The 15,869-nt window shown below is 40.5% G+C and overlaps 3 protein-coding genes and 1 non-coding gene across 9 annotated transcripts in view; 3 read left to right on the top strand and 1 right to left on the bottom strand.

Annotated features, from left to right (window-relative positions):
• The first annotated feature begins 1,678 nt into the window (after positions 1-1,678).
• Positions 1,679-11,018, top strand: atg9a (ATG9 autophagy related 9 homolog A (S. cerevisiae)). 2 transcript variants are annotated; one of them, XM_041061008.1, is made up of 20 exons: positions 1,679-1,822; positions 2,102-2,157; positions 3,137-3,288; positions 3,402-3,445; positions 3,593-3,657; positions 3,806-3,955; positions 4,499-4,640; positions 4,747-4,887; positions 5,018-5,138; positions 5,334-5,509; positions 5,602-5,724; positions 5,878-6,065; positions 6,836-6,989; positions 7,355-7,534; positions 7,674-7,886; positions 8,051-8,283; positions 8,416-8,533; positions 8,660-8,930; positions 9,147-9,292; positions 9,388-11,018. In XM_041061008.1, exons 3-20 carry the CDS (start codon positions 3,186-3,188, stop codon positions 9,394-9,396), a joined length of 2,577 nt encoding a protein of 858 aa, XP_040916942.1. In that variant the 5' UTR covers positions 1,679-1,822; positions 2,102-2,157; positions 3,137-3,185; the 3' UTR covers positions 9,397-11,018. The 2 variants fall into 2 exon arrangements, with proteins under 2 accessions (XP_040916942.1, XP_040916943.1); XM_041061009.1 differs by having other exon boundaries at positions 2,030-2,157.
• Positions 11,019-11,452: 434 nt separating this feature from the next.
• trnak-uuu lies at positions 11,453-11,525 on the top strand. The gene has a single exon. It is a non-coding gene; the product is annotated as a tRNA-Lys (tRNA).
• A 776-nt stretch (positions 11,526-12,301) lies between these two features.
• On the bottom strand, positions 12,302-14,716 carry zgc:112416 (uncharacterized protein LOC550509 homolog). The gene is made up of 9 exons (XM_041061281.1): positions 14,646-14,716; positions 14,100-14,193; positions 13,907-13,974; positions 13,684-13,739; positions 13,514-13,587; positions 13,124-13,333; positions 12,859-12,973; positions 12,637-12,773; positions 12,302-12,535 (listed from the first exon to the last, which is right to left on the bottom strand). Exons 1-9 carry the CDS (start codon positions 14,714-14,716, stop codon positions 12,302-12,304), a joined length of 1,059 nt encoding a protein of 352 aa, XP_040917215.1.
• A 321-nt stretch (positions 14,717-15,037) lies between these two features.
• The window catches only part of pcnt (pericentrin), a 34,187-nt gene continuing 33,355 nt past the window's right edge, over positions 15,038-15,869 (top strand). For all 5 annotated transcript variants that reach the window (XM_041060277.1, XM_041060275.1, XM_041060274.1 and 2 more), the window contains exon 1: positions 15,038-15,191. In XM_041060277.1, the coding sequence (XP_040916211.1) occupies positions 15,144-15,191 (48 nt within the window). In that variant the 5' untranslated portion in view covers positions 15,038-15,143. The remainder of the gene's footprint in view (positions 15,192-15,869) is intronic.

The following is a 15,869-nucleotide window of genomic DNA, read 5'->3' as shown; positions in this document are numbered from 1 at the left end:
CTTTTCCTGTACAAATTAAATGAAACTGAGCAGTTCAGACATGGTGAAATCATTAGCTGGAGCATCATCACATTTATCAGAGAAACCAGTTTATGGTAAGCATCTTTAAATTATACAGTATATTATTTCAACACCTCAGTTAGTGTTTGGTGTTTATCAGCCAGCGAGCTTCATCGTGACAGACTTTTCCTCTGGGATTAAGTTGAATGAAGCCTAATCCTAATCAGAATGGATAAAATTACCCGGATCACTATAATAACTGGATTACACAGACTACCCCCCGACTCAAGACACCCCTGCCCTTTTTAAAAATCTCTAACCAACACACACACACAAAAACAAACAGACACACTGTCAGAAATTGTTACGCAATGGTAAAAATGAATGCAAAGATAGATGGGATGAATGAGTAGTTTACTGCAGAGGTGTAAATGAAGAAGAGAGGTTAAAAACCAACAGGCAAATGAAGAACTGCTGAACTGTCATATTTTGAACACTTATGATGTTGTGTGTGCATATTAGTGTGTTTGTATGTTAATATTTCTCTTGCTTCTCTGTGTCTCCCACTATCCAGGCATTTATGTGTGAAAATTTGAAATAATTCCCATTAATTCACTTCACTCAGGGGAAACTGGTTAATGAAATCGTCATTACTAAGTTCAATACACAGACATTCACACACACGCAAATGTAGCCTACACACATACACAGCGACTGGTGTCAACAGTGTAGCTAATGCAGTGACACAGTGAACAAAAGCCCAGCTGTCACTACAGAGGCTTAACAATCATATATGAATATTCATCACAGCAGAGAGCGACAGAAGGTGAGCTTGGCTTTGCAAAGCCTCATCTTTGTACTGTGGAGTCAGCTCCTGCACCTCAACTACTGTATGCTCATAAAAATCCGATTCACAGAATCAGAAAGAGTCTTGTAGAGTTACCAGCTATATTTGACATAAAGAGAACAATATTTCTTATTTAACATTTTTAAATTACGAAAGCACCTGCTTTCCCTCTGATTATATTTCTCATTCCTGTCTTTCTTTAGGTTGTATTATTTATTGAACATAATAAATAACATAAATAACATAATAATAACATAAATCATTTATTGATTTAATATTAATAACATAAAAAAAGAGATGATTGATTTCTGAGGTCTCCCCACTGCTACACCACTGACAGTAGCTTATGTATAGGGGATGATACATCGTTTGTATGATCATGTAGTACAGCTGTTTAAAAGACGTATTACAACGACTCACGTTTTATTTTAAATTTTATTTGACCATATAAGATGATACATAATTGATCTAAAAAAATGAAAGCTGTGTAATAACAGCTTTTATTTATAATAATTTATTTATATGAAATATAATATTTGTATAACACAAATATTACACATATTATTAATGTACATGCCTACTCTACATGTAGAAGCATCTGGCTTGTAGTACTACTAAAAACGACCAGGCGGTGGTAGTAATAACTCATTTAATTAAACAAATGGGTGAGGAGCCCATCATGGAGGCTCATGCGTGTTATTGACGTTCCACATCTACACCCCACATTGTTAGAGCCCGCCTCTACACAAATCTGATTGGCTGCTGAGATTACCCTTTTGAGAACCCATTTTCTGATTGGACGGCGTCCCTGCCATTCAGCTGTGGCAGACGCCACACTGCTAGCTGTTTCGAAAATGAAACTAGCTTATGTCTGAGTACGAGAGAAAGCAAAACGAAAACAAGACGGTTATCAGACAAAAATCCCCGGGGATTCACCATTATAATCTGACACATCGCAGGCGGGGGAACCAAACGGTAAGGAAACTACATGCAGTGGGATTTGGGAGGTGTGTTTTTTTTTTTCTGAGGGAGGCAGGCCTGTGCTGTCAAACCACGACAACAACACCTGAATCAGTTCTTCTCAGTACTTATCACCATTTTCAGTCATCAAAAGGCAGATATTGCTGACATTTGATGTGGACTTGTGCCTTGTGCTGTTCTGTACGTTGCTCCGTCCTGCAGCCTGTTGTGGTCCTAATTCAGGAGACAAGAAAAGACAGCTTTGAAGGAACCGTCTCTTCCCCTTTTTTTCAGCTGGGAATGTTGAGTAAACACCAGAGCTGGACAGGACGTACTGCTCTGCAATGGCGGTAAGCATATTGTTTAACTGACACAAAGCAGGACATATCTTAGCTTTTTAGAGGTGTCCCAGCATATTGCATTAGTTTAATTTCACCGGACGTATGTCTTCCCTCTCCTTTAGTTTAATTAGTTTGAATAAGCTTAAGCATATATGTACAGTAGATAAGGTACCTTCTTGTGGAATGTTTAGCTTCTTTTTAAGTTATTTTTGTTTGTCCTTCATTGCCTCCAGGTGCCATTGTTTAATCACTACTGTACTGCATGTGTTGTACTCCTCAACATTTAACTATTTGTAGTATTATTGGCTGTCTATGCTTTTAGGATTTACTGTCACAGCTTTAATCAAGCAAACTGATCTTGAGACAGAAACTTTGGTCAGTTACCCATTTGATTGGTTTTGCTTTCAGCTTATCAGTTACTTTCTGTCTGACAAAGGCAAATGCAACACATGGGGGCTATACTACAGGTTTCATATGGTATTCACCGTAGTGAATGTAGTGAGCAGTAGTGCAGCTTGCACAGGCTTCAGTACTGACTAAAGAAAGTGCCCTTTAACCTCTAGTTTTGACATCTAGTTTTGAACCCCCTGTGTCAGCAAGAATCCAGCTGTAGGCTTGCTGCTCTGGCGCTAATCCTGGCCTCTGATCTCAGGCAAAATAGTTTTTTTCTTGAGGGATCAATATTAAATAATGAAAAAAATCAATAATTAGTTATACTCTTAAGATCATGAGTATTGCCTTGCAAAGATCAAGCCAATGCTGATGGTTAGCCCTCAATAGGGGTTGTAGGCTGAACTACACATTTGACATAATTTAGGGTGTGTTAGTCTGAAGGTTGGTTGATGATTAACTATTTCCCACCAACATGTGGTGTGTAAAGCTTACTAATTTTATTATTTTATTGCTCTCAACTTTCCCTTCTCCTCCCCATCATGTTTCCTATTTGACTTCTTCTCCTCATCTTCCCTTGCCTTTGTCTGTTCTTCAGTCTGTGGCAGTAGGTTTGGCTACTTGGTGAGACTGAAGCTGCTGTCACTATGGCACACTTTGACACAGAGTACCAGCGCCTGGAGGCGTCCTACAGCGACTCTCCCCCTGGAGAGGAGAACCTGCTGATGCATGTGCCTGAAGGAGCCAAATGTATGACAAACAGATCATCGACTTATCATACAAAGAATCGCATTCTCCTCTTTTATGCAAAGAGCGCTGCCTAACAAGAACACCTTTACTAATTTGCAATAAATCTTTTGCAGCCCAGTGGCACCACATAGAAAACCTGGACCTGTTTTTCCAGAGAATATCCTTTTATATGGTTTTGGCATAAATTCTTTGCTTGTTATGTACTGCGAATTATGCTTTCCTGAATTTGGCACTGTGAAAGTGTCAAGCACAAATAAGATTTCCAACCACTGTTATTTTCATTTTAGTCCTTAACGTTCCGTACGTCTATAATCTGCATCAGAAGAATGGATTCACCTGTATGCTGCTGGGAGAGATCTTTGAGCTGATGTATGTATCTTATCCATCATAAATGATGTTTTTCACACAGACTAGTATCTGACTTTCATGTATGGAGTTTAATGTTAAATGTTTTTCATGTTTCCTATTTCTTCCCATCTTTCCTCTCTCCCTCTGTCCCCTTTCTTTCTCCATGCAGTCAGTTGCTGTTTGTGGTTGGCTTCACAGTCTTCCTAGCTAACTGTGTAGATTATGACATCCTCTTTGCCAACAAGTTTGTAAATCACACTGATTCATCTAAAGTCACCTTGCCTGATGCCTTCCTCCCAATGAATGTCTGCAGTGCCCGGTGAGTATATATGACATTGTTTATAGTAATAGGGTGGCACGGTCTTGGTCTTCTGTGCGGGGTTTGCATGTTCTCCCTGTTACTGCCTGGGTTTTCTCTGGGTATTCCAGCTTCCTCCCACAAAAAACATTCACATTAGGTTAATTGGCTACTCTAAATGGCCCCTAGGTATGAGTGTGTGCATGTGTGGTTGTCTGTCTTTGTGTGCCAGCCCTGTGATTGACTGGCGACCAGTCCAGGGTGTACCCCGCCTCTCACCCGTAGTCAGCTGGGATAGGCTTACAAATCCCCTTTTATTTCTTACTTGTTCATCTCCTAGCCATATTATTTGTGTAGCAGAACATAACTCAAAAAATTGTGATTATTGAAAATGAGAATAAGAAGAATGCATCTTCAGTTTTTCACTTTTTCTAGTGCTATTTGCTAATTGCTGATACAGCTAAAATGTGTTAACCGTTATTTAGCCAGGTTGACCTTAGAGATGTTGAATACATGTGTACATTGAGTACAGACATTGAAAAAAATAAATATTTTCTCCCCTAGTATCCAAGACAATGCATTTGTGATCTTTGTGCTGATGATCTCTGGCGTGTTTTGGCTACATCGTCTGTTCAAATTCATCTACAATGTCTGCTGTTACTGGGAGATTCGATCCTTCTATATCAACGCCCTCAAGATGACCATGGTGAGACAGACTAAACAATTTCATCTGTTGACATTAAATGTTTCTAGTTAGATTCGTAGAATAACACATTGGACCCTCAAGCCATCACTGTGCCTTTTCTTTTCAGTCAGAGCTCCCCTATGCAACATGGCAGGAGGTTCAGGCCAGGATAGTGGAGATACAGAAGGAACACCAGATCTGCATCCACAAAAAGGAACTTTCAGAGCTTGACATTTACCACCGCATCCTCCGCTTTAAAAACTACATGGTGTGTTCATTTGCGATGAAGTGTTAATAGCAATTTTTGGTGCAAGACTGCTCATGCTTAACACAGCTACTTGCAGACATAGTGAAACTGTGTGACCTCAAACCAAAGCTGTCTTCTTGCACTTCTCTAGGTTGCCATGGTGAATAAATCACTCCTTCCTGTGCGATTTCGACTTCCTGTACTTGGGGAGATTGTTTTCTACACTCGGGGTCTCAAGTACAACTTTGAGCTCATCTTCTTTTGGGGGCCAGGTGTGTGAATGTTTGCTGTGATTCATTATATATGCAGAGTATATGTCTGCATTTCTGTGGTGTCATGTTCAGGTGAAAATGTGCGTCTGTTTGGACACATGCACTCATATTTGTCTCTTTGTCAAGGTTTAGGATTACAAAGAAGTCTTGTCTTTATCTCTCTTGGTTTTGTTTTTCTCTGTGGTGTCTCTGTAGGTTCTCTGTTTGAGAATGAGTGGAGCCTAAAACCAGAGTATAAGAGAGGAGGAAACAGACTTGAGCTGGCTGACAGGCTGGCATCTCGTATCTTGTGGATTGGTATTGCCAATCTGCTGCTGTGTCCGGTCATTCTGGTGTGGCAGATTCTTTACGCATTCTTTAGTTATACTGAGGTAATTGCTTTGGGTGCAGATACAAACTCTGAATAATTTCCTTTTTCATTTCGTGCTCTAGATAATAGTTTGTTGTGTGTGTGTGTATCTAGGTGATCAAGCGAGAGCCTGGTTCTCTGGGAGCGAGATGCTGGTCTCTCTATGGTCGCTGCTACCTGCGTCATTTCAATGAGCTGGACCACGAGCTCATGTCACGCCTCAGTAAAGGCTACAAGGTCAGTGGACTAGCTCATATTCGTGCCAACAGTTGATGCTCTTAAGTTGCTTGTCCTCCAAGTTTATACCTCTGCTAAATTTTATAACAATTACTTGTTATTTTTTCTATTCTCCTCATCCACCCTCTCTTTTTTTTCCCCCATCTTATTCAGGCTGCATCCAAGTATATGAATTGTTTCCTTTCACCACTGCTGACGGTGGTTGCTAAAAATGTAGCATTTTTTGCTGGGTCTCTCCTGGCTGTTCTCATCGCCCTGACCATCTATGATGAGGATGTTCTTGCAGTGGAACATGTCCTCTCATCAATCACACTGCTGGGAGTGTGTATTACAGTCTGCAGGTAGGGATCAGTGTTACCTTGTTGATCTGCCTGCTGCGCTCCTCTGTCTAACTGCACTTAATTGATTTAACGATTTTATTTATCCAAAGCATTTTATAAACATACAAATGAATCGTTTAATGATTAGTCAGGGTAACACAACAATGCCCAAAGGCTTATGTCCATTATGGTCCAATGGAGCGGGAAAGCAGAAGAGGAGGGGAGAGGGTAGTGCAGCTTGCTGAAGCTAATCAGTGCAACAGTATAAACAACTAAAGTACATCACTAGTTTCCTACTCCTCTCCTCTAATGTATTACCTTCACCACTTTAAACCAGATATTAAATTGAAAAGATCAAATATACAACGTGAATACACACAAATCTTAAACTGGAAATTTAGGGTATGTTATCCACACCATCTCTTTATTGTGCTTTCAAAGCTGTTCAGAGTTGTAATCTATTTAATGCTCTTGGGCAGCTTACTCTGCTGTATAACTGATGAGTATAAGAGGGTGTCCTTCCTTAAGTAGCTCCTGACTCCTTGAAATCTGTATTAGCGCTGTATTGAAATTGTTAATGTAAATATGGGGGAACATTGCCATAAACTGAGTTCTGTCTGTATAATTCTGTTTTGTACTTTCAACCATTCAAGACACGCAAAATTCCATAAAGAATTTCTTTTACTCTGAAATATAGGATTTAATTTGTTTTTTGAGAACCTCGCTACTTTTTCAATCTCTCTACTTCCAGACTGACCAAAACATTTCAATCACCATCTCTCTCTCTTTAGGTCTTTTATTCCTGATCAGCACATGGTGTTTTGTCCTGAGCAGCTGTTGAGGGTCATCCTGGCTCATATCCACTACATGCCTGACCACTGGCAGGGCAATGCACATAGATATGAGACCCGTGACCAATTCTCCCAGCTCTTTCAGTACAAAGCAGTGAGTACAAATACTGGGGAAAAAAAATCAAGAATAATTACATTGGAATTGACTTGTCAAAATTGTATTCTATAGATCTTTTTTCAAGATAGGCAATATGTCATAGCATGAAAATGTGAGGTGTAAATAATAACACTAATGATGGCTATACTTCATACAGATGACAATTTTATGGCCCTGTCATGGGCATGGCTTATTAGAACATTTAAATGCAATCAGGCATCATTAATGATATTACTTATTCTTGTCCTGCTCCTGCTATGACCAGTAAAAATGCTTGATGTGAAAAATTTCTGCTGTCAGCTTTCAAGTAGATCCACTGAAGAAACAGTGTTTTCAGTGTTTTCCCATCCGTCTGTGTCAAGGTGTTTATTCTAGAGGAGTTGCTAAGCCCAGTGGTGACTCCCATCATCCTCATTTTCTGTCTGAGGAGAAAGTCTCTGGAGATCATTGATTTCTTCAGGAACTTTACAGTGGAGGTGGTCGGGGTAGGGGACACCTGCTCCTTTGCCCAGATGGACATCAGGCAGCATGGACACCCTGCGGTGAGAGACTGCCACACTATCTGCAGCCACACACACATGAAGACACACTTTCAGACATGTTTAAGATTAAGATTAATGCATTCACAAGTAAAATATGAGTGAGTGATGTCACTGATTTGACTTTGTCCTCCCTCTATAGTGGATGTCAGAGGGTAAGACAGAAGCATCAATCTACCAACAGGCAGAGGACGGAAAGACAGAATTATCTCTGATGCACTTTGCCATTACCAACCCTCAGTGGCAGCCTCCTCAAGAGACAACACACTTCATCAGCCAGTTGAAAGAAAGAGTTCACAGAGAGGCCACAGGGGTTCCTGCAGACTCACATCCACTGTCATTGTCAGAGTCTGAGGTATGGAGATAAGCTAATGGTCATTCTTAGTATCACAGTGATTAAAAGTTAAATTTACTGGCAACTTCAGAGGAAAATTGGATTTACTCTCTTTTTTGCTCCTCTTTCTCTGCCTCTCTCTCTCTCTCTCTCTCTCTCTCTCTCTCTCTCTCTCTCTCTCGTAGCCGAGGAGCCTCATTGCAAACCTCTTGGCAGGTCCCTCTACACTGGCCTCTGTTCATTTTGGCAGGGACAGCTCTTTGACTAATCACGCAGCAGCTGGCTTAAGCGATGGAGCATCTGCGTTGCGCTCCCTTTCCCCAGTCAGCAGCAGTCTGCACCTGAGAGGTAGTTTGAGTGGAGCTCACAGGACTGCTGGCCACACTTCAGCCATGAGCAAGGCAATGGCAGGCTCTGGGTAAGAAAATAGTCCTTTTGAAATATGCCTCAATTACTTTCTTGGCCTACTTTCTTCTTTTCATTGTCTTATCCCCATGCCTTCCTCTTTATATCCTCATTTTCCTCACATTTTTGCTCTCTCCTCTCGTAGGACTGATGCCCGAACTCTGAGCTCAGGCAGCAGTGCATGGGAGGGTCAACTCACCAGTCTGGTCCTATCAGAGTATGCCTCCACTGAGATGAGCATCCATGCAGTGTACATGCATGAGGTAAGCATGTGTGCACACATGCGAGAGTTGGGCTTGTTATTATGAATATCCTACATATCCTCCATCTTGGGTCCCATGCACAATACATCCAGTATATCTGTATTTTTTATTTTTTTGTTCTTGTAGCTTCATAAGCAGCAGTCCCGTGGTGAGGTGTCTCGTCACACCTGGCACAGGCAGGAGAGTGACGAAAGCAGTGATAGCATCCCGGATGAAGTGAGGAGCCACCCCAACCCTCTTTCTAGAAACTTCCCCCGTTCACACACTTTCCCCACCACGGTTCCCAGTCCTACTGCCATTCCCACTTCAGCTTCAGCCACTAGCAGTACCACCATGGGCCAGGAGGGAGCATCATCACAGGGCAGCAGCCATCGGCGTCATAGTGGACCCACCACAGGTATCTGTCTTTATGGTTATCTCGTCATGTTCCACACCACATACATTTGAATGAATGATTATTCTTTAATCCTTTGGGCTTTGGACCTGTTCTTTTTAATATTATCTAATATGATATTTTTACAGTATTTCATTATTTGTAAATCAACTGAGAACCCTTGCTACACAGATCAGTGATAATCGCTGACACTTCTCAACCACACTTTCTGTTTTTCAGACTCTGTTGGTGCAGGGGGGAAGGTAGTGAGGTCGGCCCGTGTACCCATGGGAGGGTGGGCAGAGGATGGTCAGGCAGCACCACGACACCATGAGCCACTACCAGAGGAGAGCTCAGAGGACGAAATGCCTCCTCACATACACAAGGTGAATGCTGTTTGTGTGTGATTGTGATGGCGTTGTTAATTTGCCTGTGTGCACTGCAAGTAAACAGACAATTTGTTTTCTCTCTCTCACTTTAGGTTACATAACCAGGCCATGTGAATAAGTTTCAGCGCCCCAACCTCCATAGATAACAAAATACACATCCTCATCCTCAAGATGTGAAAGACTTGCCACGATCTCTACAAATACTCAAGTAGTGAAACCATCCGGACAAGTTTGGTAAAGTCACCATTGACCATGAAAGGACACAGGGAGCTTATGACACCCATAACTTATTAAATGACTTCCTACATGCCTAAACAGGCAAACAGGGTAAATCTCAGAATTTGTGTATCAGAAGAGGACCTACAGGATCAAGTTATTTCCAATAGCCACTAACATCAGATTACACTATACTTTTTTACAATGTCTAAAGATTGCAAAATGAAAGTGCACGTGTTGCTGTGATGTATTAAAAATTGTGAACACTCAGCACTGCTGCCATGAACAAATACTTAACAATTTACCCAAAATATGGTCACAATAATCCAAAATGTGCTTTTACAAATCAAATGGCCTGAGAAGTGAAATTTGAAGAATGTATTGTGTCTTTATAACAATAACAGCATTTACCAAAATGTGTTTAGAAAGATACTGGTAACACAAAGACTTTCATTGTGTATATCTGCTCGTGAACCAACAGCAAAAGGCTGTGCATCCTGCTCTGTGCCCTGTATTTCAGCTAGAATTCTGCCTCTTTGCAAAACACATGAAGGTTTCAGATAGTATAAAATCCACCTGACATCTTTCAATCACATATTTTACTCCTTAGAATTTTTTTTTCTTTCAGTCTGCATTAATTTTATTACAAAGTTAGTGTGAATTTTCTAAAATGTTCTCAAACTTGTCCTGAAGTTTGGTTCTGGTTTTGCACTGATAGATTCTCATTTTAAAGATAAATTGTACAAAGAAGCCTGGTATTGTGCATACACACATGCACTGTATACATAATTGTTATCAGGTTAAGTCACAGCAACTATACAGAACAGTGAATCTCTTTAACACAGTTTTGTTATGTATAATCAGAGATGCTGTATGCAAGTATATTTTTATTCTGATTTCACCCAGGTTTGTTATTATTTAGCATTTATTATTTTTCAGCAGAGTAACGAAAGGGTGCAGAAGACTGATTTAAGCATGCAATATTGACTCTGTGCCATACAAGAAACCCCCAAGCGCAGGTGCATGACTATCACCATCCTCTGAAGAGTTGTAACTATAGATCACGCCACAGCAAGAATGCTGACCATCCTCCACATCCTGCTAAATCACAGCATGACTCTCATCTGTTGCCCTCTGTCATAAAGCCCGAGTTCTGTAAAAGAATTATGCACTTTAAAAATTTGTAAATGCAGAGGGTGTCAGTTAACGGGGATTGTTTCTCTGTTTTCATGCATATATATAATTTTATTTATCAAAAGGGATGTGCCATGATGATTGAGAGTTGTGAATCGACGTTGTGTTTTCTCATGTGCTCTTGCATTGGGGCAAAGATGCACTGTCACACTGCTGGACTGATAATGTGGTCAAGGATACAGTGATTCAGTGCGTTTACGATAGATTAAACGTGATTTCTTTTTTGTTTTGTTTTGTTTTGTTGTTGTTGTTTTATTCTGTAAAAGACCATTTTGTACAGCTGTAATTTCATCCATTAAAGACAACGCAGTGATTTTGTGTATAGACTGAAAAAACAACCAAGAAATGTTGAAAGAGGTCTAATGATGATGAATCCCTTAATTAATCCTTAATTAACAATGACTTATCGACAGCTATTGCACCCTGATATCGCTTTAGCCTAGCGTTATATTTTATTTTTTCTTTCAGTCATAAGGACAATATTACCAAGGACATCGGCTAGCTCATTAGCATCGAACCCCTTCAGCTGGTAGCAGCTAACCCGTTAGCTTGTAGCAGCCAACTCGCATATTTTGCAGCTATTTTGGGTTGCTAGTTAGTGTTAGCAGTGAACTGTATGGCTTGACGTTAAAGATGGAAACAGGGAAAGAAATATGTTATATATGAAATCCAAAAGAAATTATTCAATTGCTAAGTGGATTGTTCTACATTGTCGTTTTATATTATGTAACGGGCAATGCTGTCAGAGCCCGGATAGCTCAGTCGGTAGAGCATCAGACTTTTAATCTGAGGGTCCAGGGTTCAAGTCCCTGTTCGGGCGATAACGTTTTCTGTTCCATCTATATATTATTGCCACGTAAAAGCTGGTCGAAGTAGCTACTTCGGTATTTTGCTCATCTAGCGTTAACGTTATACACGACCTAACGATGTTTTACAGCAATAGTTCATTTAGACTTGCGCTAATTAGGCCACATTCACATGTATTGGTGCTGCATGTTTCGGATGGAAGGTGTTGGGGAAAGATTCACGTCTATCGTGGAACAAAAATTATATGTATAACAGCTCCAAAATATAACTTAAATGGCAGAACTGTCAGCTGGTTGTGTTATTCGTATACTGCGATAACCCGCTGTCTTTAGCGGTTTTGCCCTCCTCAATCGATGTGTCAGGTGTTTTATGAGAGAGCTGACAACTAGCAAACATATAAAAAGTGAAGTTGAAGTTTGACCAGCAGTAGTGTAAATGTCATTCATGAAACATTTTGGAAACTTTCAAGGATTATAGTGACTTTTCTATAGCAACTCTGTCGCTGCATGGGCAACGTGTGCTGCACATTTTTTCATGCTTTTTAGTTGTCAGTTTCTCGGCTGCACTCGTCAGGGCGCATATTCACGTTTGTTTTTTAGTGTTATGCACCTTGGGCTTCTCCTCCGAAAATATTTATGCATTTAAATCAAGAGACAAGGGGGGCTCTCAGAGAGAAACCTGAGTCCTGTAATTTCAAAAGACAAATGTGTTTGTCAGCTAACTAATAAATAAATAAATATTTATGTGTGTATGAAAGCACATAAAGTTTGCATTTACTGGTAGTAAACCTTACGCATTGAGTGGTGGGAGTGTAATAGGTGCTGTTACATGGTGTAAGGAGGACAGATCCCCCCCTGCTTGTCCTGCTGGGACAGATGACACGGCTGGTAACCATGTAGGGTAGCTGATAAGAGGCAGCTGTGGTGCTGCAGGGGTAGGACCATAGTGATGATGATGATGGACAGCACTTCCCCTCGGTTTGACATCTGGCTTTACAAAAATAGGGTCTCCGTGGTAACAATCCTGGAAATACAGATTTAAAGGGACTTTACTGAGAGACAGAGACAACAATTTTATAAAAGGTGGAGATTTTGTGCTTTGTGTCAGAGTGTGTGTGAGTTTACCTGCCCAACATGGGTGGCACAGTGACTGGGCCCCCTAGGTGGTGACAGGGCCATAGGAGGCATGGCTTTCAGCATCATGTTGTGCATTATAATCTGGTGCATCTGGGCATTTTGCATCAGCATCAGCTCCACCATGTCTAACATGGAAAACACACATACATATATATATACAGAGGGAGAGAGGGACTCAAACAAGACATATCTCTGTTTGTTGTTGCATACCCTCTTTGATGCTGCCTGAACGTGGTGCAGCGTACGGCTGAGGTGGGGGAATCTGAGTAATCAGAGGCTGCTGTTGTGGCAGCTGTTGTATGATCGTGGCAGGCTGCTGGGGTAGCTGAAGAGATCAAGAAAAAAAGGGGAAATTTTTACTTCTCTTGCATTTTTTAATTGAAATTCTTTCAACAAGCCACATAGAAACTGATCTAGAGTAGCTGATCTAGGAGATTGGGTTTTTTTTTTTTTAGATTAATGCTGGTTGTCTCACAGTCTGTTGGATGATGCGTGGAGGCTGAGGCACGGCAGGTGGTGGAGGCGGGAGGAAGGGCAAAACAGACGCTGGGTGGTGGATGTGGGTGGGCATCATAGACGGGAGTGGTGCAGGCGCCTGAGGAGCAGTAATGAAATGTGGCTGGTACTGTCCTCGTGACCCTCCCCAAGTGTGAGGTCTGCTGAGGTCCTCTAACATATGCTGCTCCTACACAGGATTTAACACAGTGACAAGAGAAACAGTTCTTACAACACTGGTTAAAATGCTCTTAGTTCTTAGGAATTTTGGGAATTCTGTTTTTCTCAACTGTCTGAAAGGATGTAAATAATATGTAAATGAATAAAAATATATAATCTAGGAATACAAAGATAAAGATTTTGTACTGACCCTCAGTCTCTCCAGAAGGTCCTGCTTTCGCCTTAGTGCACGGTGCATTGCATCCATCTGCCCATCATAAATCCCTGAGCAGACAAAAACATCCTTTTAACTTTTTATTGTCACCCACGGTAAAAATGACCTTTCCATTCTCAAAATTCTTCATTACAAAGAAATCTTACCTGCAGACTGGGCAGACTCTGCTCTGTTGTCCATTTTGTGCTTTTCATTTTCCAGTCTCTAGGAATGTAGGCAAAGATTTTTTTCTTGAAGAATTTCATGTATAATTCTCAAGAAAAACAGACAAAAGCCAAGCTGAACTATTTCACTTGAGAATTATAGAAAAGAAAAATTACCAAAGTGAATGAAGTTTAAACAACAGACTTCTATAAATTGTAGACTAACTTCTCACATACCTTCTCCAGTAGTTTGATTTTGAGTCTTGTCATCTGATCAACCATGGAGCTGTCATCCTGAAAGATGCCACAAAGGAATAAACAGTGTCATCATAACGTTTGATGTCTACTGACATAACAAAAACTGGTTGAAATACTTAACATGAAGATAAAGATATACATGCTTTTAGAATCTAATTTACCTGGAATCCTGGCATTTGGAGTCCCTCAAATTTTGTGTTCACTTGTGTGTTTGAGACAAGACTAAAGCCACACAGTGGTTGCCATGGGGCACACCTGTTTACCACTTGCACTTATCCAAGGCTTGCATACCTGCTTGGTTTCTATGCTGAGAGAGAGAAGAGGGAGTGACTCTTGCAATATCAAATAACCTTATCAAATTAGCTCAGATTCCAATTTCTGTTGATTTGTTTTAGTTGTGCAGTTAGTAGTGCAAATATAATTTAGAAATATTTAGATAACCAAATAGATGTATTCATTAAAGGTAAAATACAAATGACACAAGGGATTACACGTGTTGTTATACCTAATTGTCTTTAATTATTATAGTGTATAAAAAGATTTTAGCATTTAAAACACCCAACAAGAGTACTAAGGCGAACTACAGATGTAAACGGTGATCACATCAACTATTGATTTGAGTTAGTTTTTTTCTGTTTATTGCACTTTGCATAAAGCCAGATGCTAAATCAAAACTATTTGTGGCATTATTTCTGAAAACGCCTCACTTTAGCACAGTGCTGAAAGTTCTCCCATTCCCACAGAAACCCCTCAGAAGAAAGCGGACGACTCGGTACATTCACTTCCAAAGCACACAACTGAACAGAGGCTGGTGTTGTATTGGCCCGCGCTGATTGGCTACAAGAGCCGTCAATCCAAAATTGACGACTTGACATAGCCACTTCATTGGTTAGCTAAGTTCTAGTTTTGAGTGATGTACAAGACATTAAGTGGTTTAGTAATGATGCGGGAACATGTTTGCCCGACGCAAACGTCAATTGGCTGAAGACGTGGACTGTAATGATGTGATTGGCCAGTTTGTTCAAGGAAACTCGATAAGGGCGGAGTTAAACTATCTTGGCGGCCATATTGAATATTATCTGTTGACAGTTGTCTATGAGGTATCTCAAAGATTTTGTTTTAGCTAACTTATGCTCGAAGTTGTGCATTTCAGCTGAATTAGGACGTCTGTCCTAAACCTTTAATGGTTTACTTTAAACCAAGAAATGGACGAAGATGAACGGCAGAGGAAACTAGAGGCAGGGAGAGCTAAGGTTTGTTGCTAACATTTAACGCACGCAAATACTGAATGCTAGCAGGTAGCTAGCTCTTTTGTCATAGCTTTGCGTTTGTCCAGAGCTAACTACACCCACCTCCAGAATATCTGTGCTTTTGTTTTACTTGTCGTTGCTTAGATTCCAGTTACCCGTCAAATTGCAGGCACAGAGAACTTAAATAATTTGCCGCGCATATGCCGCCAGGTGAATATTAACCGAGGGTCCGCGTAGCTAACGATAACAATAACGTTTATGGAGTTATAGGCTAACCAACAGAGTTACTTCACATACAGAGCATGGAAAGAAAGGTGCACTTAAAAAGGCGAGGGAAAGTTGATAATAACCTGTAAAGTGAATATTATAAATATGCAGCGTTCAGCTGTGAAGAGGCACAGCTGAAAGCGCCCAGTTTAAGGGGCGTGCAAGTTTAACACGGGGATCATGGCACTCTCACAGCCAATAAAAATAATCTTATCGAAAAATATAAAATCACTTATTTACCTTCCTAATGCTAATAATTTGATGTTGGTTATTCTAAAGATACACTTTTTTGCACTCTTACACCTGGCTAAACAGGCAGTTTTAAGTTGTATCTAAGTGATACTTGCAAGAGCTATTGACTGTACACCCATAAGAGATAGCATAGTGGAGTATCTCATATAGCATTCTTTTCAC

The sequence above is a fragment of the Toxotes jaculatrix genome, chromosome 17 (assembly GCF_017976425.1).
Source record: "Toxotes jaculatrix isolate fToxJac2 chromosome 17, fToxJac2.pri, whole genome shotgun sequence".
NCBI classification, from domain to species: domain Eukaryota; kingdom Metazoa; phylum Chordata; class Actinopteri; family Toxotidae; genus Toxotes; species Toxotes jaculatrix.
The sequence above is the reverse complement of the archived record's forward strand: the minus strand, read 5'-3'. Positions and strand labels throughout refer to the sequence as shown.

Bases quoted from the DNA above. Each gene is read 5' to 3' on its own strand.
- atg9a (XM_041061008.1), top strand. From the start codon at position 3,186: ATGGCACACTTTGACACAGAGTACCAGCGCCTGGAGGCGTCCTACAGC. The intron at 5,510-5,601 runs GTAATTGCTTTG...GTGTGTATCTAG, and splicing joins CATTCTTTAGTTATACTGAG to GTGATCAAGCGAGAGCCTGG. The intron at 6,066-6,835 runs GTAGGGATCAGT...CTCTCTCTTTAG, and splicing joins GTGTGTATTACAGTCTGCAG to GTCTTTTATTCCTGATCAGC.
- zgc:112416 (XM_041061281.1), bottom strand. From the start codon at position 14,716: ATGTACCGAGTCGTCCGCTTTCTTCTGAGGGGTTTCTGTGGGAATGGG. The intron at 13,334-13,513 runs GTCAGTACAAAA...AATCCTGTGTAG, and splicing joins ACCTTCTGGAGAGACTGAGG to GAGCAGCATATGTTAGAGGA. The intron at 12,536-12,636 runs GTAAACTCACAC...CTGTATTTCCAG, and splicing joins GTGCCACCCATGTTGGGCAG to GATTGTTACCACGGAGACCC.